General features: G+C 25.7%; 1 protein-coding gene across 1 annotated transcript in view; it reads left to right on the top strand.

Moving 5' to 3' along the window:
* LOC105253038 (growth hormone secretagogue receptor type 1) overlaps nt 1-27674 on the top strand; it is a 40765-nt gene that overhangs the window by 7554 nt on the left and 5537 nt on the right. Inside the window, exons 5-6 of the mRNA XM_011260786.3 lie at nt 18394-18502; nt 18609-18680. Coding sequence (XP_011259088.1) covers nt 18394-18502; nt 18609-18680 — 181 coding nt within the window. The remainder of the gene's footprint in view (nt 1-18393; nt 18503-18608; nt 18681-27674) is intronic.

Below are 27674 nucleotides of genomic sequence, written 5' to 3'. Positions count from 1 at the left end.
TAAAAAATTAATAATTTTTTAAAAAGAAATATGTTAGAAAGTAACAGATTTTGCATAATATGCATTTTTACGAGATATTACCTTCTACGCGAGATTAAGCACATTTTTAAAAAATATGATCCAATTTTTTATCAATACAAATTGTAGGACATCGAGATAAATGCAAAACGCTTCATATGTATGTGCTTCGTATCTCAATCAGTAGACACAAATCATATTGTTAATTTTTTTTTAAATGAAGAATAAGATTTTGGAATAAATAATTATTTCACGTTCACTTTTACACATTAATTTTTAATATTTTCTTTTTGTATAATATTTTCGTTTCAAAACTATGAGATACTCAAAACATTTCTCGATTGCGAATGCTACAGAGATCTAGAGCGTAAAATTGCATTTCTCATTTTGCATAATTTGCGTAACATGATGTTTATCGCACATTTAATGCTCAAATGTTGGAATAACTAGTATAACTTGTATATTTACCATACATATCGTGATATTATTTTCTAGAGGAGAAAGAAGGATAGAAACTTGACACAGAAAGACAGAGTATGCAATAAAAGAGATAGTCTCCATCCATCGTTATATATAACGTACGTTATATATAACTTGTTTAATTAAAACTGAGATTTCGAGTTTGTATGAGGTTAAATATAGATCACGTGAGAAACATCCTCGTTTTTCCAATCTTTTTCGCACTCAGGCCAACTAGGCATTTACATTCCATGCAATTTTACTCTCACGCGACAATGACCGCTGGCGATTTGTGGACCGCTATAACTCTTCACGAAGAATCACAATGCCGCTGAGTGCGTGGTCATCATAAAACAAGATTTGTCTGTCTGTTCCAAATGAAATTTCTCGATCAACGAATCAAGGAAAAATTTGCAAAAATGTAAATAATAGATATTGTTATTTATTAGTATTTATAAATTCTTATTTCAAATTTAATAGAGAAAGTGAAGTTTATAGTAAATTGTATTGAAGAAAAGTTTATGTATTGTTTACTCGTATGCCAAATCATAATTATTTATTTGCAATTATTTTTTATAATTGTCGACTTAAAATCGCTTCTTTACAAAGAAATAATAAAAATAAATATAAAATAAACAAAATAGCCTGTCGCAAAAAAAAACAGTTTTGTTTTTCGTAATGTATTAAAAAATAGTTCCAACTTTTATTTTTACAAATAAAATAAATAAAAAGATGTAAAGAAAAATGAAATATATATTTTTTAATCATTCCATATATTTTTATTTAATTGTATTTGTTTTCTGTATTTGTGCCATTTTCCTGATTGCAACATTGCTGGAGAGCAACTACGAATATAGAAATTGCACTTCATTATCAGGACAAATACTTTAGTACAGTCTATCTTCGTAATTGCTTTTTTTCGTAATTGTTCCTTTCATAATGATTCTTTGTAAATGTTAAACAAAAACGCTTCAATATTTGGCTTAACTCTTGATGGAATTTCACGTCGATAAATATCACCTCTTGCGAAAGACCAATATATTTAATACTATTTGTTTTGTTATACTATGGTATTCTTTATCTCTTCTACATTAACTCTATTGTAAGCTTTATTTTGTAAACCAGACGGCTATGAATCTATCGCTTTAGAAAGAAAGTTTCGTGTTGTAGAAAAGTATCGTCGATACTTATATCGAAGATATTTAACTCTAGATTGCTCAGCTTGTCAAGATACAACTGCTGTTATTCGTACTTGCAAAGTTATTTCGTAAAACAACATAAACTGGATTTGTTATAATTATATTAATAAATTTTATTTAAAATAAATAAATATTATCGTATCTGTAAAGCGCATTTAAAATCGAATTTTTATTAAACTTATAAATTAACTTTATTACTTATAAATTAAGAACTTTATTTGGCGAAATGATTACTCAATATAATAAATAAAAATTAAATAACTATAAATTTATGTAAATGCGGGGTTTTAATTCGAGAATATTAAAATAATTATTTATTTACAAATTTAAAATTAATTATATTTATAATGAAAGATTACAAATAATCTATTTTGATCTATGAATATCGCCATTAGTGTTTTAACTCTTATCATTGGAATCAAATAAAAACAAACAGCAGATGTTACTGATGTTATAAATCTCTACAAAAACTAAAATCCTATCTACTTGAAAGATTGGGTAGAATAACAGATTTTAGAGTTACTCGAATGCGACGCATTGTATCGATTGTCTCATTAATGAAATGATATTTGAGAAAAAACAAACAATAAAGTTAATAAACGGAATGCTCAATCGCGAAAATAAATCCGATAGATAACGAATCAATATCTGAAAGAAGGCAAATTCAAAATATGATTTGCCTTAAAAATCTTTGCTATTTTAATGGAACAGCTTTAAACTTTATATCTTTAGGCTTGAATGTTTTAAAAAACTTTAGTTTATCATATAATATAAATTATTTGTATCATTCGAAACTCGAAAAATTCACAATATATCGATAGCATCGAAAATTAAAATTACTTTTTGGTTTCAACGTTAAAGATATAACGCTATAATATATAACGCTATAATTTTTGAATTTCTCTTTAACTGATGCACCATCGCTCTAGTAAAACGTCTGTTTACGCGACGTCCTTGTCAATCAACACTGTCGTACCTTTATTTACCAAGCATTTATTATGCATGTGGACGTAAATGAAATTAAAAAACAATTTGCTTATTATATCACATGACAGGCAAGCAGCGAAGACGAGATACGTGTTACATCGAGATTCAACTGGATAAGTAGAAGACAACATAGATTTTTGTTAAATCCATCGTTATAAAGAGTTTCATAGCTGGATCAAACAAACAATACATATTAATAAGAAAAAACGCAGCAATTAACCTTTTTTACGAAATTATAAACGAGATACTAAATCCAATATGTTCTAAGATCAGCTGTCGCCAGAACGCTCACTAATTGAAAGATCGATTGTATCTGAATAAATTGCTCTTGTTAATCTCTATTCATTATTTAATTCTATGAGAATTTCATTTATAAGTTTATTTCTGACTATTTGATTGAACTTAAATTTAATTTTATGAGAAATTATTGTAATTTTTTTTTGTTTATAATAGGTTGAAAAAAAATATAAAGTAAGAACTTGAGTAGAACTTATAAATCGTTAAGTATAATCGTAATAATCTATAACAATGATTTATTAATAGAATAATTATGATTTATTATAATTATTATATAATTATTATAATTTAATAATTATATTTTAGTATCAATATTATTGTATAATATGCGATTTTAAACAGTATATATAAACGCAGTACGCGATAATATTCGCATTTATTTCTTTGATCTTTAATATAGTATAGTATTTTACAAGAAATTAAAAATTAAAGAAAGCAAATTAAATTAGTAATCTAGAAATACGCATGAGATTGGCAAAAACTTTAAAAATCTTTCCTCGTTAATGCAGAAATTGCACGTAATTAGTATAAATACTCGCTAATAGAACTCTATTCAAGATGCTTAATTAATTATGTGAATATCATATAACTGTATCGCGTTTAATTGGAAATTAAATAAATAAGTACCAGTCAAGAAAATATAAAACAGAATAGAAAAGAGAAGTTATTATATAATTAATATAAATAAATCTTTTGCAAATGCAATTATGATGCAATATTGGTCGGAGAATAAATATTGCATCATAATTGCGTTTGTGAAATTATAATAAATATTATCATTAACAAGATTGTTATCATTTTACATAAGTTACAAATTACAATTGCAAATTATTATAAACAGATGGACTGAAATCTTGACGTTTATCATAAAGAAACTATTTTAATTTTTATCTTAATTTTATTTTAATTATTCTAATATAAACCAATGGTATAATTCTACGAAGGATAAAACGTAATATTGCGGTCAAATAATTATCACATTGCATTAAATGAACATCTCATTATTGTATGCGCGTTTCAAACTGAATGTATCATAGGAAGATTGTTGAAGTGTATATATGTGAATATATGTTAGTTTCAGAAATATTTTGCCCCACGGCTTTAAATTGCAGCATACGAACGATATTGGTTCAAAACATGAACGCATTTAACTAGATTCCGAATATATGGTGTCTCAAATTTAACAAACCATCTTTTATTGACGGAATTGATTCAATTTAACATTAAGTTTTCTTTCGCGAAAATATAAAAATGAAATGTCACTATTCTCTTCACAAACTTTCTACTTTAAATATTTTTATTAAATATCTTTATATAAATTAATTTCTCTCTAAGTTCAAATATTAGACGAGTTCTTTCAAATTTCAAAAAAAATTAGGTACTTCTTTTTGTTATTTTTTTAAACTGAATTTAGAGAGCTTTAAATTGTTCGAATATAAAATAAGTATGTAATTGCTAGTTTTAATATTATTAATAATTGTCTTTAATAGAAAACTGACTTGAAGATTACGAAAAAGTAAAACCAACTGTAGAATATTCGAATTGCTTCAGGTTTATTTTCAGAAAATCCAGCGTATTTTTCATATTCGTGATCCGGGTGATGGGTAGCTTCGATAACGAGAACGGCCCGCTTGGAATTTCAATACTTCCAAAAGGGCCAAGATACGAATAGGTCATGACCGACAAACTTTAGGAAAATTTACGACAGCAACAGGAAAACATGAAAAAGAGACTCGTTTAAAGAAACGTGATGCAAAAGTTATGTAGCCGGAACCGCCTGAAAATAGATAGATAGAAATTCGATTTGCGCATCTGGGCCGCATCTGATATGCAAAGTAGGTTAAAGATGACAGACAATGCTGCATCACGCGATAGTATGTATTTTTTCTGTTATCTTTTTTTATTTGAAATGATATAAAAGTGAATAACAATGCAAAATTAAAGCGTTATTAGTTACAGGCATTTTCATGATTTTCAAGAATCAAATTAGATCTTGACGTCTGTCAAAATTAATGCTACATGCATATATCATTTATATGGTATACAGATATTTGAATTTTTGTTCCATTCAATAAAACATTGATCGACTTGAAATCAGTTTGTTTGAAAATAAAGAGCAACGTAAATGAATTTATAATAAAACAAAATCATATGATTAATATAATCAAGTTCGATAAATACGAATTCTGAATCAATAGGCAATCACAGGGATTACATATGACATGATTCTTTGCAATGTATTTCGTGAATATTGAACAACTATTTCCAGAATTGCGGAAAAGATCAAATAACGCAATTGTGAAGTCATTGCAATTCAGTGCGATTTACGATATTGCATTTCTCGTAACTTCAGCACAAATATACTTCCATTTTTTAGTATGACTCTTTTTTTCTCTCTTACCTCCATAGAGTAAATATCAATTTTAACATGATGTAAGTAACATTTTTACATGTGACAGGAAATAGTGACATTATAGTAGTCTTATATGACACCAATTAATTACGACAAAATGCTATACAAAATGTTTGTTACAAGTTGCATTTTATTTTATATGATCCACAAAATGTGGTATACATTTGTCGTTATTCTTTCTTATCACATTTTCTATTTGTATTTGTTTAAGATTTGTAAAATGTTTATTCGTTTAAAATCTGTGTATAAAGAAATTTTTAATTATGGATGTTCAATCAACTGAATCATGCAGATCTCGTGTTTCTCTCTTTCTTTTTCATAACAAAGTAGTTAAATAATTTCATTTTTCATGTGAGAATCTTTTATGTATCATATTTTATATACTCCTCTTTTTGACTTCACAAAGAAAGACTTTCCGTTACAATTACATCACGATTAATGTACAGAGAATTAAATCATAGAATGATATTTGCAAAATATCTCAAAGAACAAGTATATCTCGTTTAAAAAATGTTCATTCTTATATTCCTCAATTTTATTTATACTAAGGCAAAGGCTATGTATATAGAAAATATTTTACTTTATTGTAGCAAATCTCAAGAAGATTTTGATAAAAAGTATAATAAATGCTCTAGTAAATGATGAAATAAATACACATATTTCTTTAATAAAGACACGATAAAAACAATATAATCTCTCATTATATTTATTATATTAATTCTCTTCAAATTCTATTATTATTCCAGAAGAAATTCTGTCAAACTTAATTCAAATTAAAATGAATTTGTAATATGTGCATTGATTGAGTAATTAAAAAGAAAAATATATAAAGTTATTTATAAAAAATATTGAAATTGCGTCGCTGTTTCAATAATTTCAAGTACAAATGTATTATATAATAGTATTTATATTTGCACTGTATTTTCGATTTTTATATAATATTATATAATATTATATAATATTATATAATATAATATTTGACACACAACGAAAACAAGAAAGAAAGTAAAACGAATTGTAAATAAGTTAGACATATTGTCTCCATCAAAAGTTTAGCAGTTCTTTTAAAATTAAAAGATAAAACACATATTTTTATTAAATTTGCTTCTATAGATAATTAATATATATTTCTTCTCTCTCTCTCTCTCTCTCTCTCTCTCTCTCTCTCTCTCTTTCTTTTTAATCATATCCATGAATGCATAGCAAGTAACAGCTGATAATCTTATAATTAAATGATTGTAAAAAACCAGAAAATGAGATCATCTTTGCTTTATTTCGCAAATTTTAAAATTGTAACATTATATGTAAACTTAAGTCTTTAATCATGAGATACTATTATTTCTATTTGATAATAAAAAAGAAGAAGAAAAATATTCTTAAAATTATCCATCCAAATTATCAAAATTATTAACACACAATGTTCCTTTGCTAAAATCTACAAAGTTGTAATATAAAATCCAGAATTTTAAAAGTCTGAGCTATGAAAATGTAATATTTAATATGTACATTTATTGTTATTTAGCAAAACATTGGAGCGAGAACACTACATAATAAATTATCAAATATCTGCCCAAATTGTTCTAAGCTGTTCTGATAAGCACGCGACCTGTCTCGCGTCTTCCGCTTTTTCAAAATAAATTTCGACAGCCGCCATAGCCCATTATCGCTGCGCTTGTTTTCGCTATATATAGTATAATTTGCAAGAATTTATTTTTTTTCTTTTTTTCTTCATTCAACGTCTATTCTAATCTGTGTCTAATCTGTGTCCTATTCATGAAAATGTAATTTCCATTCGCGCTTTTGATTGAAACTGTAATTGAAACGTGCCAACGACGCTGCATCATTATAAAATTTAGAGATAGTATTTTGTCATTTATATTCAGACCGGCATTATTTTTTACGAAATACAACAATCAAAGAAAATTTCAGTCAGCAATCTAAAGCTCTAAAAAATGTTTTTTTACTTTCTTATACACCAATATTAATAATTTGAATTTAGTAATTTAATTACTAATTAGTAAATAATAATTAGTCATTAGTAAGTAAAATTAGTGACTTAGTAACTAATTATTTAATAATTAGTAAATTTGCAGATTTGACTATTTTTTATTCTAAAGTCGTTTAATATTACAAATTTTTTTTATATTATTATAAATTTTTCTAAAATAAAGGTATATATTATATATTATCTTAGGTTATATATTATCTTTTATAAAAAGCACGCGTAAAAAATCTGTTTATTATTTTTGCCGCTTCAGTAAATCATCGTTAATTCTTCATTTTTTTTGTGCTATGTTGAACTATAAATCTTCAAGATAACATGATGTTATGAATTTAAAATGTTCATGTAATGTGCCACAAATTATAATATACGAGTCTTACATTAAAATATTAGTTGATGATAAATAAATTTAATGTACTTAATTTTGTGCTAAATCAATATTAGCTTTTTAACATCATTTTATAGACATACATGTATATAAATGTATCATACATATGTATGTATATAATCAATGAAAAATTAAAAATGATGTTGTTTATCGACAATCATGTTATATATATCCATATTACATAAATTTAAAAATCTTGGTACATTATTAAAAGAGATATACAAAAAGAATATTATTGTGTGAACATGTTTTATATTATTATTCATAGATTAAGATTGTATACACGTGTAAAACGTTTAAAACAGCACATTTAGTGAGTTGTCTGAAATAATATCAGACTGTTTGAAAAAAAAAAGATTACACAAATCGACGAGTTATATAGTGTACTAACCTAAATAGATAATGAACAAGTTAAGCGGGTTCTATCGCATCGTGCATATCCTATGTTAATACAAACCTCGGGAAAGATAGCAGATTGAATTTAATGACAGTGACGCAAGTCGAGTCTAAAGAAAGTGTATATATTATATGTTTAACAAAATTATACATAAATTAATTAATTATAACACACTAAGATGTTCCTATCTTCCTCGAAGAAATCTTCATTTTCATTAATTTATTATTAATATCGAATTATGGGTATTATTAACATAGATAGATATTATTAACAATATTGATAAATGAATTATCCTATTAGTATATAATAATTATTTTATTAGTATATAATAATTATATATCAGTATTAAAATTTAATAGTAAGTAGTTTATATTCAACATTTATTTAAAATTCCCCTAAACAAATATTTAATTAACAAATTGCAAGAACGATACATAATGAATCTCATCATTATATATTTATTATCGATTTCTCTCTATTCTCCCCAAGCTATATCTTTTTTCCATTTATTTCGCAAAGAAGCCATCGCCTTTAAATGGGTTACTAAATTCCTTTCATATGTTATACTCATCTCTTCTATCTCTAACATTGTTGAACATACTCGTTCATTCGTTTCTGTTCGGCTCTTTTATGAAAATGAAGCTTCTAATACTCGAGAAATTGTAAATTCTATATCTCAAAATCTCTTCTATATCTCAAAAATATGATGTTTAAATCGTTTGTGAATCATTAAGCATTAAAGTTAACCGTTTATTACAAAACCATAACGACTATGTAACTGTGGATTAGTCTCTGATGACGCATTACTGTTTGCAATCTCAAATTTGCTATCATTAAGAAGTTGTGCAAACAGTTTTAATATTTTATACTTCTGAGAAATTGAGTTATGTAGAATATCTTTTTCTCATAGACATTTTATAGTGGAAAAAATTATTACTGTTAATATTATTATCAATTTAGATTTATTACACGTACGTTATACACATCATTTTAAGAAATATATTTATATTTTTTTAAATATAAAAAATATTGTATGATAAAAAATAATGTATGATAAAAAAGAATAGAATATTTCGTAAATATAAAAATATTTATATAATAAAAAAGAATAAAATATTTTTATTTTTTACAAAGCGTAAAAATATTTAAATTATTAAACGTAATTACAAAAATTTGTATTTTTTTATTTAAATATATAAAGATATTATTAAAAATGTAGAATTAATTTAAAAAAATATATATTAAATGCATCAAAAAGAAAATATATCAAATATGAAAGAAATAAAGAATATAATACTATTATAAACTTTTAAAAAATTGAAATTTTAACTAATTTCTTGATAAATTGACTAAAAAATAATAGCAACATATCTGCCGATTTTATTATCCTTAATTAAATTTTTAAAATATAATCATCAAATTATTTTGGGCATAAGTTATTATGTAATTTATGTTGGAAAACTTAAATGCTTCTGATATGAAAGTTTCATTACATTTTCTTAGTTATTTTGTGAATGGTGTGCTGTCACACAATTCACAAAATAAATTATTCAAGCCAAAATTGTGTAATTTAAAATAATTTTTTTGTAAATTTGCATGTGATATTTAAGTTATTTATTATTAGACCATGCTACAGGAACATTTGTTATATTACATGGCTTTATGAAGTAAAGAAATGCAAAATTTCTTCAAAAAAAGAATTTTTTATGGAGCATGGAAAAAAAACAGATTGTATGCTGCTGACATTCTCAAGAAAATTGACAAACATATGATTTATGAAATTATTTTGCGGAAACCCTAAATGATAAATGGGATGACATTTATTGCGTAAGTTAAGTCCATGAGTTACATTGTGGAACTTGATGTTTTCTTGGCTTTGTTAAATTATTTTATATTGTTTGTAGAGAAGCCTCTCTCTCGTTCGAAACTAAAAATAAATATTGGTTGACTTGATTTTCATGGTAACATATTTAGTTAATTGTTAAAACTATAATATCTTATAAGAATAGAATAGAAACATATATAATCGCAGAAACACATATTATTATATATAAGAACTGTAATAAAATTACTCCAAAACTACATTGTTGTTTACATTTAACAATGATACGTATAAAATGTTCTAAAAAAATTTAACAATTCTATTTTCTTTTCAAAATTTGATATAAGGATTATAAAAGTTTCATTCTTTTTTTTATAAAAGAAAATTCATTAACTTTTTACAAAACTAGAATATAAATTGAAATTTCATTTAATAAAAAATTTTTATTATTTTATAATATTTTATTATGTCGTGTTGAATTTTTCTTATCATATTTCTATTAAATATCATTAAAACGGATTTTTATATTATTGCAAGTATTTATATGGTATTTATGTAAAAATATTTTAATGGAAATAATGAAATATTTCTCTCATTATCATTTTATTCGTGTCATTATCATACATATGCATATATAGCATATATAGCATACCGAGCACTATGTGTTCTGCGGATTGCAGAAATGTTTTCAGGGCAAATGCGACAAGAATCAACACAATATAATTGTATTAATTGCACAAAGAGAGAGAGAGAGAGAGAGAGAGAGAAGAAAGGAGAGAGGAAAGGTTAGATGCTTTTACGCGACAAATTATACCATATTATATAATAATATCTCATTAATTATCCGGAAATTTAAATTTATCCAAAAACTAATGGATATTTAATAAAGTTCTTGATAAAATACTGGATGTTGTTTCTGTATATTTAATCCTGATATCGGACAATAGATTTTACAATCACATCTCTCATATAATGGAAGGATTATATATTAATTGTATTTTGTGTTAATAGATATTAATATACTTTGCATTAGTACATATAATTATATTGTCTTGAAATTACAATGTTATCAGAAATATATGTTTTTAGCAATCCTTATCGTATCTAAATGCAATAATAAGCTCGGATTGAATTAGAATAATCGCATAGTTAAACGTTTAAATATATTATAACGTTGAAACATAATAATAGCAGCTGATATTTACATGATAAATAAAGCCATATTATAATATATATGTTTTTATTCAGCGAAGTCAATAAAAAGAAAAATGTACAGTATGATTCATTAGAAGAGATAAAATATTTGAATAATTTTACTTTTTATTTTATTTAAAGATACAATTTTGGATTTAAAGGTATAAAAAAAGTATTACAAATACATAATTTATATAATATGTATATATATATATATATATATATATAATATAATATAAATTAGATATTTTTAATACATTTTTATAGCTTTAAGTCCGAAATTGTATTTTTAAATAAAGTAAAATTATTCAAATATTTTATCTCTTCTAATGGACCATCCTTTATACATATGTATATATATATGTGTGTGTGTGTGTGTGTGTGTGTGTGTGTGTCTGTCTGTCTGTGTGTGTGTGTGTGTGATATAAAATAAATTGCGTATATATGTATATATGTGTGTGTGTATCTTTTTGTGAATTTTGCACACTCTTTATTAAAATTTTCATAAGTATGTATATTATATAATTCGTATATATTATATTTTAAATGTTTACATATATATATAAATTTTTAAAACATTGAATTTTTTCTTATTCTGAAAATAAAAACTCGCAAGTTGCTACAACGCATAAGGTTTCGTTATTATTTTCAATTGCCATCGGCAATCAAACTACCGAGAAAGAATATCGAATTTTCCTTTTTATTGTCGCAAGTTTGCTTTTGCCTTGAGCTTTTGCCTTTGCTTTTACGAGTTAGACAAAACAAAACGGTTTTATGTAGCAAAAAAGTGCACAATGACTTTAATAACTTTAATTTCAAACGAAGAAGCCGGAGATCACCGTGCTTTCCTTCTGTGTAGACAACATTGCTTGATGAACATAATCAAGTCGTAAACATAATTGGTCGTAAAACCGAATTTTCTCGCGCGTAAAACGATAATTTCATCGCAATATACTCAATTTTAAATTTTATTGTGCAGAAACTTTGTCATTGCAAAACAAATCTTTATGATTAAATTTATTAATTTTTTGACGCTATGCGATATCTTCATATTTTTGGTATTCTAATTTAAAAATCTAGTCTTAACTTTTGGAAATATTTCTTGCCAATGTAAAAAAAAATATTAAAATTTTATGATGGTATTTATACGTAACTGATAGATTCATTTCGAATAATTAGAAAGAAATAATGACTCTAATGTTAGAAATATTAATTTTATTGTTTTTTTTCTCTTCAATATACATTTTGCAGAAACGATATAACAATACTACTTAAGGATGTTTTTTTTCATTCGGGAGTAATCCAGCGTTAATTCTATAACAGTAAAAATTGATTGACGCTATACGTGATAAAATAGGGTCAATAAGGATAGAATATGCGTGTGTATACGAATGCCTGAAATTTCCCATATGAAATTATTCTATTTATACTTAATTATATATAGATGAAATAATATTTCGTTTTAAAAGGCAATTCGAGAAATTGCTCCTATAGTTAGAAAACAGCAATTTCTTTGGGGACTTTTCAGAGAGAAATTCTATAGGAAAAATATAAGAAAATTAGTAATCATGAAGAATTCTGCTCTCGCGTAGTACTCGCAAACATAGTCTTTTCGCAAAAGGACACTAGGCACGTGCCAAAGAAACTCAACAGTTTCGAAGCTTTCGAAGGGAAAGGGATTTCCCCAAAGACCGACTATGCTTCTTCCCTGAATGATTTATCGTCGTAAACGTATTAAAACTTCAAAAGAAAACCACAAGTCATAATTCGATCGTTCTTTCTCGTGCAATAAAACCTTGAATGATTTGTTTTAGTTTATATATACAAAATTTTTATAGACAAATTATTTGATGCATGTAACAAAAATTCATAGATATAAATATGTTTCATTCATAGATATAATATGTTTGCAATTTTTATAGATATATATAACATATATACTTTTGTTTCTTTAACTTGAATAAATTTCAAACAATGATATCTCCTTCGCTCTCGTGAGTGTTACATTAGTTTATAATTAATATTAAATCATAAATGTTACGTAAATTGATAAAGAATTACTTTGCTCGAGAGAGTATAACACAATATATGTATAAAGTAGTCAAATTGATATGCAAACTTCATGTTCCAAAGTTTCTGAGCTTTGCCCTTTAGGCAAAGATCGATATGATGAAGGGGAAGTTATTACGTGAAGCATGAATAATTCTGCAATACTACGTATAAGAATGTAATATTTTTTGCATTGCGTTCCCTATCAGAACATCTGTGAAAAACAAAAAATTTTATCTCGTTGTAAAGAATAACTCGGGATTTTTTATTCGTAAGTGTACGCGCATTATTTTGTTAATTCTATCAAGCGCACAAAATGCTACATGATCGCGAAAAAATGCTGATAGATCGCGATTTCTCAATTTCTAGCCGCATTGCATTCCATATATATACTTCATTATATATTCGGAATCGGATTCATTTGGATACATTCTCAGGATACCAATCATGTTGAAACGCGTCTGTCGAATTATAATCGCATTACCCGAGTGTTCTTATGATAGAACTTCCCAGTGCATTTGCGATAGGTTGGTTCTCCTTTAGTAGAATCCGCAATTTAGAGGTCATAGTTTAAAATTCAAAGGTCAAAGCTCACCGTGATCTCTGATTCAAGAGCGAAATTATGGTCTAACATCTATATGATCTAAAATTATGCTCTGCAATCATTTTTTACGCATTTATATCGATTACATAATTTAATGAGCGAGATTGCGCATGATTTGCGGGCCTTTTAGCTCACAAAGCTCTTGAAGCTCGCTACGTCGTGTCGCTGGGGCAAGGCTAGGACAAGGTGGAAAAGAGTAGCGCACACATTGCGCGCGACAATGCCGGACAGGCTTGACGGTAATCTACGGGGGCTGCTGAAACGAGTAGGTGAACTTTTACCCCCTGCTACGAATTACCGTTGCTCTTAGCCTGTACCGCGTCGGAGCATTTAATGCTACGCCCGGTATATAACACTTCTTCTTGTCCTACCGGTTCTCCATCCAATTCTCTCTTTTAACCTTCGTAGCAGGAAATACGATAGAAAGGCGCCGATAGTCGGGAGGAGGTGGGACCCTATAGTATTCTTTCGGTCTATACATACGACACAGACAAATCCGCCAGATCCGCTAGGTCTTGAGAACGATCAACTCGTTTTGTTGCTCTTGGTGCGTTCCACCACGTTTTTCCAATATGAGTCTACTCCTTGATCGAAATAGTTTTTCCTTATTGTCTGTTTTTTTTTTCTTTCATAACCTTTTTCTGCATGAAATGCTTTCAGTTACGCAGAACTGCAATTTATTGATTATTATTTTTTATGTGAAATCTAGAGCTAAATTTTGACTAAATATTTAACGATAATGTAATTCTAATCAAATATTTTCTAAAAAATGATACTTCTAATTTTTTATGTTAGAAACAAGATAAGATAATTTACAAGCTTCTATTATGATAATTTATATATATATATATATATATATATATAATCTTATCTTTAAAATTATTTTATTAATTGAAGTTAAATTGTTCTAAAATCAATAAACTAATCTTAATTAATATTCTTAATAACGTTCTTAATTAACATATATTTATATTAACTATATATTTTGTTTCTTTGAAAATTATCTGAAAATTATTTATATAAAGACGATATCATATATAGATATACATATATATATAAAATGTCATTTTCATATAACACGTATACACACAGTTAATTATTTAAATGCCTAAAAAATGATTTTTGCTTTTTATAAAGATAAACTAAAATTTATTAAAATCTGTTGTTCTCTTTTACAATATAAAAGTGACAATAAATATTAAAATGAAAGTGCAAATAAGTATTTCTTATAGGATAAGATTGACGATAATAAATGTGTTAATTCATCTAATTCCTTTTAATCGATTTGCGATGAGATCCATTTGCATGAAGAAGGAATCTTCCTGCGCGGAATGATAGATAATAACTTTTTCACAACATAAATGTGATGTGAAAGTATACTATTCCATCATTCCAAAAAAGCGAAAGTTTTCGGCAAAGAAACAAAAAATATTAATAGCGATATTAGCTGCAGATATGCGAACAAATTATTTATCTCATAGAAATAGGGTCTATATTTTTTTAACTCAAACATAGTTTCATAAAGATAAAGTAGATGTAAATAATCATTACATTCCGTTGCATTTCCGTCTCAGATTTATTTGTGTCTCAGCTATATCGCTCTTTATTTTATTTAGTTCATCGATAGTCGATTATTTATTGAATTTTCTCTTTATTATATTATTATTTTTTAAATATACGTATTTATATAGATTTTTTAGACAATAAGATTTTTATCTGGGATGTTAAAAAAGAACTCAACCTTATCGTATAAGAAGATGTGTTAAAATAGCTCTCCATTTGAGAAGCTTCTCTGGATAACTTAAGATCCGTGCAACGGTGATAAGAACCAACGAACGTATGTGCTGAATTATAAAAGCTGGCGCCACAGATAATCGATTGCGGAAATAGCCTTCCGTGTAAAGACGGATGCCTAAAAGGGCAAAGCTTTCCCGGTCATTTAATATCTTGCCTGCTCTATATAAGCAATTTTACACTTTTCTGCGTAATATAATAAAAATATGAAAGAATATAAAATAAAAGGATTTAACACGAGAGAAGAAAAAAACAAAAAAAGAAGGAAATTTCCCTTAGTCCATTGGATCATCAAATATTAATAAAATTAATGATATTAATAAAATTAATTGAGCATGTTACTTATATATTGTGGAATAAAATTTATATACCAAACGTAATGAATAGAACAAATAATAAAAATAAAACTAATAATAAAATAATATTAAGTATTTACTTTATCCGTCTTTCCAAAGAAAAAATAATGTCAACGCTCTTAATTGTTAAGTCATGTATAGCTATACCTCGAGTCAGAAATTGGAAAGCTCTGCTCTTTGCTTTGAAAAGAAAATGCCAACGTATCATCTTTATTGTAGAACTAGTCTAAATTACTATCCACCGTAAGATGAATCGGCTGAACTTCTCTGGAGGAAAATCTAACAACCCTCCTGCTCAATTGCCCTCCTACGAAGGCGGAGGAGTTAGGCAATTTGTCTGAAAGTCCCCTTGCAATCGATGCGTCAAAAAGAAACAAAAAAAACCAATAAAATAAGTGTGCATACCTTTAACTATGTATTCAATTATATAATTTTAACGTCTCTTGCAATTAGTTTAAAAAAATCAAAATCAATATCAAAATTTATAAATAATATAACGAATTATAAATATTATAAATATTTAATTTGTAAATAAAAATTAATTTTTGTACTTGAATAAAAAAATTGTTTTTTACATGAATTATTTTTATATATATTTTATACAGTTTTTGTATATTTATACACACACATTAAAGGTTTTAGAATTTAATTATATGCGTATATGTGTGATCCAGGGATTTATTAATTAAATTATTATTAACCCTTTAACTACGAATGTGCATTCCTATTTGTCGTCTATTGACGAGTCGTAGTTAAAGGATTAATTATTAATTAAATTAACTTATATATATATATACTTATATATATATATATATATATATATATATATATACATATATATAGAGCAAAATAATGCCAATAACTCATGAATTTATATTAACAGATTTCGCAATTTTCATCAACTATCAATTTTGTAAATCTTTATTGTGTGTGTGTGTGTGTGTGTGTGTGTGTGTGTGTGTGTGTGTGTGTGTGTGTGTGTGTGTGTGTGTGTGTGAATAATAAAGATCTATACAAAATTGAATTATTAGCATTATTTTGCTTCTTAAAAATCATCTTTTTAATTAATATCATAAATATTTTAAAAGAACACATTTTTATCTGTAGGAAGTTAGACATATTATTGTTTCAATAAGAGAAATTTTCTAAACATAAGATAATATAAGAAATTTTCTAAAAGATATTTTATTTTAGCAACAGAATGTGAGCTCTAATAGCACGAAACTCCTGTATAATAAAACATTTGAAGAATATAGAAGTTTTATTAAAGTATATCTGTATCGGAGTATACTATTGGCCAAAAAAGTCAACGGGCACTATTTAATCTTCAGACAAAACGTAATGAAAGATTCTATCGTTCACACGCAGGTGATAGCAATAAATGAAAGAATAAATGTGGAAAATAATAGTGTCCAGGATGTTGCAATAATGTATATTGCGGCACCGTATGTCGTGTTAGATAAGATTTCTTTAGGGAATTATTATCACGCATTCACGGAAATATTGTTTTTTTACTAAACATATGAAAAAGGAAGAAACTATCCTTTTGATATCTCAATATAATGCGATATATTAATTTTAAAAACAATGTCAAAGTGTATTTTTTGTTTTCCAATATGCGATATTTTATTTAATATATTCAATTAACGCACAGTTACATCGTTTTTGTAGTAATTTAATAACAATAAGAAATTATTTGAGACAAAATTATTCGAAGAAATATTAATTAAATATATTAATTATAGATATGAAATTATAATAATTCCCAGAATACAATAGAATGTCAAAAAATAATTAAAATTTAAAAATTTTATCTTTTCTCATGAACTGTTTTTCAACTTGTTAATGAAAATCGAAGATATAATTATTAGTACATATATATATATATACTTAATGTCAAAATTTTATTTTAAAATGAACAATTTATTTTAAAATAAATTTTTCTATTTTTTTATTTTTTTATTTAATTGTTTTATTTTATTACTTAAAATTCTGTTTATTACAGATTATTTGAAATAAATAAACAAATTTATAAATGTTACGAAATAAACTATGAAGCAAATATCACAACTTTTAAGTGTACAATTTTTGTAGATTTAATTCCGAATTTTAAAACAAAATAGCGTATATGAACTTTATGGTTCTCTCTGTTTCATGTTTCACATGTTCTTTTTATAATTCTATTTTACTTGTGTTTTACTTATGAATAGTATATAAAACAAGTTGATTAAAAAGCGATAATAATTGAAATTTTGAAAGAATTTTGTTTTTTATTTTTTGTATTTTATGTCTAATAAAAATATATTATTTGTTTTGTTATTTTATTAAAGTAATAACATATAAATAAAATAATAACATATAAAATTCTTTTATGATATTATGTGTAAGATTTATATACTAATTTTTTTGTATAGGCAAAGCTGTTCCGTTTGTGGAGTTAACTGTGGCACATGCTTCCGTCCTCACAATTTTAGCCATTAGTTTTGAGCGCTACTATGCCATCTGCGAGCCTTTAAGGGCAGGGTAAGTAATTTTAGAAAGTTGTATTTAGGCAATAAATAAAACCAAATATATTTAAATATATTTAAATTTATTATACACGGATTTAATCCGAATCAATATGCTCTAGATATGTGTGTACGAAGGCCCGTGCAACGATTCTTTGTATTTTGGCGTGGGTGACAGCGGCACTATGTACAAGGTGATGCAAAGCAAAAAAATTAAGAAGATCAACAATTCATTAATATTCTTTTCTGTTTTATTAATGTCCTCTTTCTTTGCCGTTATCTTGCTTTATATATCTTTCATGCTTTTCTTCTGGCTGACGCATGTCGTCTTTTTTCATTAGATTCTCTCCTATTTTATGTCTTTACATGGTTATAAAACGAATACGACCACGAGCTTTAATTTCTCTTGTGAAAGCAAGTTTTAAAAGTACGGAAGAACTAGTCACAGGTCTTATTTAAAATCTATTTAGACAAATATAATACGAGACAAAACTTTATAAATTTACATATCAAATTGTAATTATAAATGAAAGATATTTTTTTAATCATTATACATTGAGATTATAATTATATATAGGTTTACAAATATTGCTATTATAAACTATGTATAATTAAAGTTTTAAGAATTATAGAAAAGTTTTAAGAATTATAGAATATTAATTTTATGCATAGTTTTTTTAAAAAAAGTTTGAAGAATTCACACACATACATACACACAGTACAGAAAAATAATCTTGATAAATTTATTATATTATATTGAATGGAAGAATTTTAGATTTCTCCAAACTTTACAATATTATATACCTAGCTATCATTTTCTCTACATCATATTTACGTCACAACTTCGATCTTCATTCACATTAAAACTTTGATTCGAAAAAAATTTATTTGCAGTAATATCTTCCATTTTCTCTGTTCTCAAATGTATTTAAGTTTTGGCAGTTCAAAACTAGTGAAACTATAATACTAGAGGATTATCAAACTGCACTCGATATATCATTTGTTTTTGAACTAATAATTCTATATAACTTTTGAAAACTACGAAATTATAAAATATTGATAAATAAAATAAAATAAATAACTTTTGAAATACCGAAAATAATTTGAGATGGGAATAATTTATATGTTATTGTTTGAGAATTAAATTAATTATTTATTCGAATTAAATTGATAATAAAAAGTTTTGCATTCTTCATTAACTTTTGAAATTTGGAAATAATTTATTTGATGAATACAATATATGCACATTGTTAAATTATATATTAGAAATTATTAACTTACTTTTGCAAAAAAATTATACGAGATTTTATTCCCATAGTAAAATAGTTTATTATTATTTCTACATAAAAGAATTTGAATTGGCAAATGTTGTCACATATATATTTAATTATCCAAATTTTTTAATTTTTTATTAACTGACACTTTAATATTTTAATGATGGGAAAATGAAAAAAATGATTATAAATTAGTTGTAGAATTTCATTAAACTCATAACTGAACTGCCAAATATTTGACATGCGCGTTTTATATACCAGGTGAGTCAAAAGTATGTATTAAAAATTTGTGAGTATGTTCCTGAATGAAAAAAAAGAACAAATGTTCATATGAACATATGGTCGCAAATCAATCATTATCAAAATAATGGATATAAATTAGCAGTATCAAATAATTTATTTATTTATATGAACGTTTACAATTTTGTTGTTCTTTACAAGAGATGCTCTACGTGTCCTCCATCATTTTCAAGAAATGTCGTTTATCAAACAATAGTTAACAATGAAGATGACTTATGGACACGTCTATAATGCTTGCGAGATAATCCGTGAAAATCCCAGTTTTTAAATGAGTGCGCCAGCCATGTAAACGTCGTGCTCAGGCATGTATTGAAAATGATGAAGAGTACATAGAGCATCTCTTGTAAACAACAGCAAAACTGTAAACGTTTAAATAAATCATTATTTGATACTGCTAATTTATGTTCATTATTTCGATGACGAAGCATTTGCAACCATATGTTCATATGAACATTTGTTCTTCTTTTTTACCCACGTTCACAAATTTTTAACACATACTTTTGACTCACTCTGTATATATTCTAGCTCAAAAAGACATTTCATAAAGGGAATAATTAAAGAACATTTTCTCACAATAATATATCCATAGTAGTATAACGTGCTTATACATGTATTTCCTTTCATTTGTATAAAGCTTCTAATTATTCATGCGTGTCGTGTTGCATGCATAAAGCAATAGGTGCCGCAAGCGGCATTAATGCATATGTAGAAATATAGATGTGCCTGCGGCGAATCATGCAAGATGCTATTTCTTTAACTTCATTGTTCCGTTGGAATCTGTTTAATGTATATTCATTTCTAAAATATTCTGTATAGCTATTATCTCAGACACTTTTAAATTTCAAAATTTTGATAGTTCTTTTTTTCAATGTAATATTTAGTATTTAAACAGAAGTGTTTAATTAGTATTCAAAAAAAAATTTGCATTGCATTTGAATCATTAAATAAGTCTTCTTAAAATACGAAAATACCATGAACGATTAATAGTAATTTTAATTTTTGTTATTGTTTTCAAGATATTTCGTTAAAATATCGTTAATTATTTAATGCAACACATTCATTTCAACAGTGATTGTTTTAGAACATAATAAAGAAATATTAAAATTAATAATATTAATTTATTTTATATCGTGTTTTGCATTTTGTTTAAACGCTATCCGAAAAATAGAGAGAAAAAGAATTTATATTAAGATACTTTTTAAAGGAATTTAGATACAAACAAGGTTTCGACAATATCAAAAGATTTCTATTTGCGATTATGTGCTCCTCTCCAGTGACAAAGTTAACGAACACGATACTAATATTATACACAACAATAAATCTTACTCGTGTTATTCCAGAAACTACGTGTCACATGCAGAAATTCCGTTTTCTATGAAATTAAGAAATTTCTTGCTAAATCGCACGGCATTCAAAGACACATAATTGAAATCCCTTTATTGAAATCCCGCAAACATACGCGTGCATATCGACGCATAAAGTGAGCATGTAAATTGCTACATATGAGAATATTATATTGGTATCTTTTACATTGTGGCATTTCTTAAATGATTCTTTAAAAATTCTTTTTTTCGATATAAGTCAAGCATAGATACGCAAGAAAACATATTATACTCATCAAAACATATTATACTCTATCATATTCTGACAAAAATGACGTGGCCTCAAAGTGCAACACGTTCCCGTAGTACGTTATATATTATGAGCCTTCTGTTCTATTATACACTTGAGAGGCATTAAAATGCTCTGATGACATAAAGATCAGAAGTAGACTTTGCGATATTTACACAAGCTTTAAACTATTATTAAAATATCCGAGTTTTTATGGCATTAGGATTTAAAAATATTGAACGAATTGTGAAGACAAAGACCTGAATTTATCGAGACTTCACCAAGAATGTTGAAAAGAATGGTAACGTGCCTCCATCGTTTTCGTAAAAAAAGTTAATGAGTAAAAACGAAGTGAAGGTTTGCCAATAGACTTTTATTTCGCATCAGTGCATTTAAGTCTGCGCTGTGAATGAACAGACTCGTCAATGTTCGCAAGTGCCCGATTGTGTCTTCGTTGCAATTTTCCTCATAAAAGAATACCCGTCAAGTTCATTGAAAGAGAGTGCCACCTGATGTCGCATAAAATGCAACCAATTATTTTCTCTTTTCTTAAAATAAAATATCTTATATTATATGAATAGACGATCATATGAAGGACATGCAAAATAAATTTTACCGATCATTAACATATAAAATTAATATATAAGATTATAGGAGGTTTAATGTTGTATATTTGATAAAAGCAAAATTTTATTTAAAGAGCACTATATATTTTAGAAACTATGTTATTTTTTGAATAATATAATATAAATTATGATAATTGGAGATTTCAGAGTAAAAAGGGATTATTCGATAAAAATATTAGTATATATTATCGACAAATAGAAATATGTATAACTTTATATTATGCGAACTGAAATATTTCATATAAACATTTGTGGTATTTTGAAGCTATTTTATGATATTATATCTGCATACAAGTTATATTTTTCTTTCAGAATATACTTGAAATAAAAATGAAGAAAGAGAAGAAAGAATGGGTAAAAGCAATTTTTGCTTGGTAAATCCCAAGCAAGGATATGCAATATGGTATCATTTAGAAAAGGAATAAGATAAAAATATTAGTAAATTTTTCTTTTCTGTAATGAAAAGTGTAATGAAAAAATGACATTTACATCATATTTACACAGACTCTAAATATTATTAAAATATCCGAGTTTTATGGCATTAGGATTTAAAAATATTGAACGAATTGTGAAGACAAAGGCCTGAATCAGTTTTCAAGTCTCTCAAGTTATTCTCGACATATGCACTTTAAAAGTATGCACGTTTATACGTTTGAATATTAAAAGATGATACATACGCTTTCTTGAGACTGCAGATTGCTATGTAAAAAAAGTATCATAAATTTATTAAGTTTCGTAAAAGTATCATATGAGTACATGTATTATAACTATATGTAGGTATATTTTGACATATATTTGAATAGCATATCATATATTTATTACAAATATAATATACTATTTAAATATATGTCATGCATGATATATTTTTCAAGTAAAGTTTAGGAATAACATTTAAAATGAAAACTTTCTTGACACAATTTTTTTAAAGAAAAAGAGTACTAGTTTATTAATTTATTGAAGTATTTTTTATATTTATTATGTTTATTATATATATTAATACATCCATATACACAAAAAGTTTGTCGTAAAAAATTAAAATTAAAATAAAAACAAAATTATACTAATTTTTCCTGATTAAGATAATGTTCAATAATATACATTTTTAATATATTTTTTTATCTAGAAGTTAAAAAGTTAATCATTTTTTAAAAATTCAATTAATAAATTTTTTAAGAGCCCAATCAGAAATGTGTAAAACTGAGCTTGATAGAGAAAAGATTTTACATTAAGAGAAATATCAAATTATAAAATCGCAAATAAATTTACTTGTAAAATGAATTTTCAGAAATAATCACGAAATTATTCCTTTTAACTATATATTTTGAATAGAACGATAGAAAAGCATCATATTTTGAATAGGACAATAGAAAAGTTCTATCAACGATAGAAAAAAGATAGGCGATTCGATTTTTGCTTCATAAAGTTCCAGTCTCTCTATGCCACCCTCGCACCCTCGCGTTTACCCAGATAAAAGCGACCTTACACACGCTGTGGTAGGACCGCACACGCATCATAAAAAACGATATCGCCCGTAAACCACTTTTCACAGAAGTCTATATACGTTGTGTACGCGTTATGTGCGCAAATCGATGTCTCTCAGTCATCAAATACAGAGAACTTAAGTTTATAGCTACTTATAAAACAAGGAAACAGGGAGCTGCACCCTAAGTAAACATCTCGATATTATTAGAAACGCATCTTGAATTAAATGCTACGTTCCAGAAAATTAATCTCGAGTAAGAATTAAGAGTTTATTAAGAATTAGATTTTATTATGCCTTTATTCTCTCTTTCTTTTTCCGATTATTCTCCTTATACTTTCTCTGAGCTCGGAATATCTTTAACTTTTCGAATTTTTAAATGGCTATTTCAATTAATTTTATCATGGTTATTAATGAAAATATTAAAGAAAATTGTTATTTATTTATTATATCGTTTAAATATTTAATATAATGTACATCTGTGATATTAAGTGTGTGATTTAGATAAAAACTTTTCATTAGGTTTTGAATAATTAATAACTAAAAAGAGAAAACTTTCCTGCTTAACTAATTATAAATTTCAAATAGAGAACAAAATTATATTTTGTTACTATGGTTTTAAATAAATTTGATTTTATTAAGCAATGCATAACTTAAAATTATAATTAAATGGTGCAATATCATTCAATATTCAGAGAGAATAACAAATAAAAATATCTCTTTTTTTCTATAATTAAAAATATAATGAAGAAATAATATCTGTATTATATATATTGATTCTCAATTTATTCCCAATATATGTATACTTTAACTATTTGACAAAGGATGTTATACGATTGATGAATTACACCAAAGGGAAACTAGTAACACATACTTGGCATTGCTCCTTCTGTTTAAGCGCTTTCAAAATCGGAGCTTTGAGAGTAGAGTAAGAAGCAATTTAACTCTAATGTACAGATTGTATTACACTTAGAAATCAAACTAAACGTACGAAGTGCAAAGATTTGTACATTTCTCGTTACATTTTGACGCCTACATTTTATATAAAATAGCAGAAAATATATTTATTTCCTTAAAAATCCATAAAAATGTGCACTTCTATCTTATCTTTGTATAATATTTTTAGGAATTGAGATTATATTACAGTGTATTATAAATTATAGATATATTTTTGTTTTAAAATAATTATTTTGAGTTTTTAATTATGATTTCTATTTATTTTAATTTTTGAAGATTATATTTATCTTCTTAAACCATCCATTCAATATTTAATATTTAATATTGTGTGATTTAAAAATGTATTTATTTACATTTATTTTGATCTCTCTCTTTCTTTCTCTTTCTCTAGTGTTATGTATGTCTGTTAAAATTTAAATAGTAAATATGCTTTAATATTTTTACATGAAAAAAATTAAAAATAATATAGATATATTTTTTTATTATGTGCATATTTTTACTATGTATATAAAAAGTTATTGGGATAAACTCTCTTACATCTATTTCTAATATTTTCTATTTCTAATTTTATCGTGGAAAATATATTAAGAATACGGATCTGTGGTATATCTGGAAATTTGTGGATTATAGAAGGATTTCATCGACACGATCCGGAGTTTTCAAGAAAAGTTAGATAACCGTATTAATGGGATTGAGATAATCGTGTGAACTCTTCACGAAGTTCGATGTTTTCCAACTAGAAGCACGTTTTCGAATTATAAATTTGGATTTATTGCGACATAATATTGATGGGGAAAGAAAGAGAAATCACTAAAAAACTGAACATTAGAAATGTTCGTGTAATAGCTAAACTCGTTGATACATGACATGTTTTATAGTGGAAAAAAGAACATTTATGTTTGTACACTTTCATTATTGTTATGAGAAAGATATACTGGAATAAACAAACTGCATATTTTTCTTGCCAATTTTCAACTTCATCTTGCGAGTAAAGTACTTAATACATGTATGCATATCGTTAATGCATTACGGTGAAAAGTTTGGAATGCTGTTTTTGCACGTGTGAGTTTTTTCGCGAAGTGAAAATAAATTTACGAAATTTTGTTTTTTTATGCAGCGCATGAATCGCTACGATGAAGTAATAAAATTACAAACGCGAATTAAAGCAGAGCTTATCGCAAACTCATAAAAACTCGCAAATACATTTGCAATTATTTTAGCCAATTTCTGTTTCACTTAAAAATCAAAACAATTAGAAAACGTTTCTGTTTTCTTAGAAGATCTCTATGCAGAAGTATTTTTAAAAATGATTGCTGAGATTTTATTAACATGTAAATAATATTTTATTTCTTTTGTTGTTTTTTGTTATATTTTTATTTATAATTGTACATTTTCATATATATACCATATGTATACAGTTGTCTAAGCTTACAATTTTTAATATTTAAACTTCTTAATCAGTTTAAAATCGATATCTTTTTAGGGGTAAAATAAACTTATCACTTTTTAATTTTTAACATTACCTAACTTTTCTTGATTGTTAGCCTTAAAATTCTTTTAAAATAAAGTTCAAAATTGAAAGTAACTGAATTAAATGACTCTGTTATCAATTTCAACACTCCTTCGTCTGCAAAAAACTTTCTTTCGTATAATAAATGGTTTTGAAAATTATTAATGCTTGATATTTTTTATAATTAAATCATCAGTACTATTCCGTACATTGATGTAAACTGAAAATCGATGAACTTATGTAATTGCAAATACACAATGATAAAAATCTTAATAATAAAATATTTAACACACATTAACTAAAATTAATTACCTAAAATTATATATTATATTATTTGCAATGTGCTTTTTATGTGATAAAATTATTTGTAAAAATTATATATTTCATATTTAGCAGTTTTGCTTTTTTAAATAATTTTATAGAGCAATCAAGTTCGCTATGAGATTAAATTTATTAGAGAATCTGTGATTAAAATTAAAATCACAAGTTATGAAACATCCTGCATATGTATAGAAATTAAAAATTGCAAAGCAACATAAAATTGCTTTTCAGTTTGCAAAAGCGGAAGTTAAATATTATAATTCTAATGAAATGCAAAAATATACTCTTTTTTATTTTATTAGATTACGTTCACACAATTTCGCAAGTAACTGCAAAATCAATTTTACAAAAATATTACATATTTTCTTGAGTCTCCACATAATCTACTTCTATAATTGTAAATCTTAATAGTTATGTATTTTAAAGTACGATAATCTTTTACGAAAGAGGAAACTGTACATTCTTATATATTACGTATATTTATTAACTATCTGTGCTCACAAAGTGATTCTCGCATTATTTATTCTCATCTGTATATTCTTTATAGATTATCTGCAACTTACTGTTCTTTACAATCGCGAGCATAAAATTTATTTATCCGCAGAAAAACTAATAATTAATAATCTAATCAATCCATATAAAGAGGAAAATGATGATCCATATATAAAGAGGAAAATGAATTGTAATTGTATTTTAAACAGCTTTAAGGATTAATTGTAGATGCTTTTAAGTAGAATCAGCAAGAAGAATAAAGGAAATATTTTTCGTTTGGTTATTACATTTTTGTTATTGTATCATATTATCATAATTTCTATTTAGAATTTACTGTAAATGTTCTATAATTTGCGACAAAATTCGAAACAAAATTTTATTTATAATTTCATGTATTATACAAAATATATAAGAATATATAAGAATTTATAAGATTTTATATGTTGTAAAAAACACGTTTTGAAAGAAATACTTATATAAACAAAATCATATCAGAATATATTAAAATAATGCAATATAAAATTATAAATAGATTTTTATTGTGAACTTTTTTGCAAAATTAATCGCCTAAAATGCGGGTTTTAGACAGATAATATATTTCCATATATTTTTCTTTT

This window comes from Camponotus floridanus, unplaced genomic scaffold (assembly GCF_003227725.1).
Source record: "Camponotus floridanus strain SB8 unplaced genomic scaffold, Cflo_v7.5 scaffold4, whole genome shotgun sequence".
Classification (NCBI taxonomy): domain Eukaryota; kingdom Metazoa; phylum Arthropoda; class Insecta; order Hymenoptera; family Formicidae; genus Camponotus; species Camponotus floridanus.
This window is presented reverse-complemented; position numbering and strand designations above follow the sequence as displayed.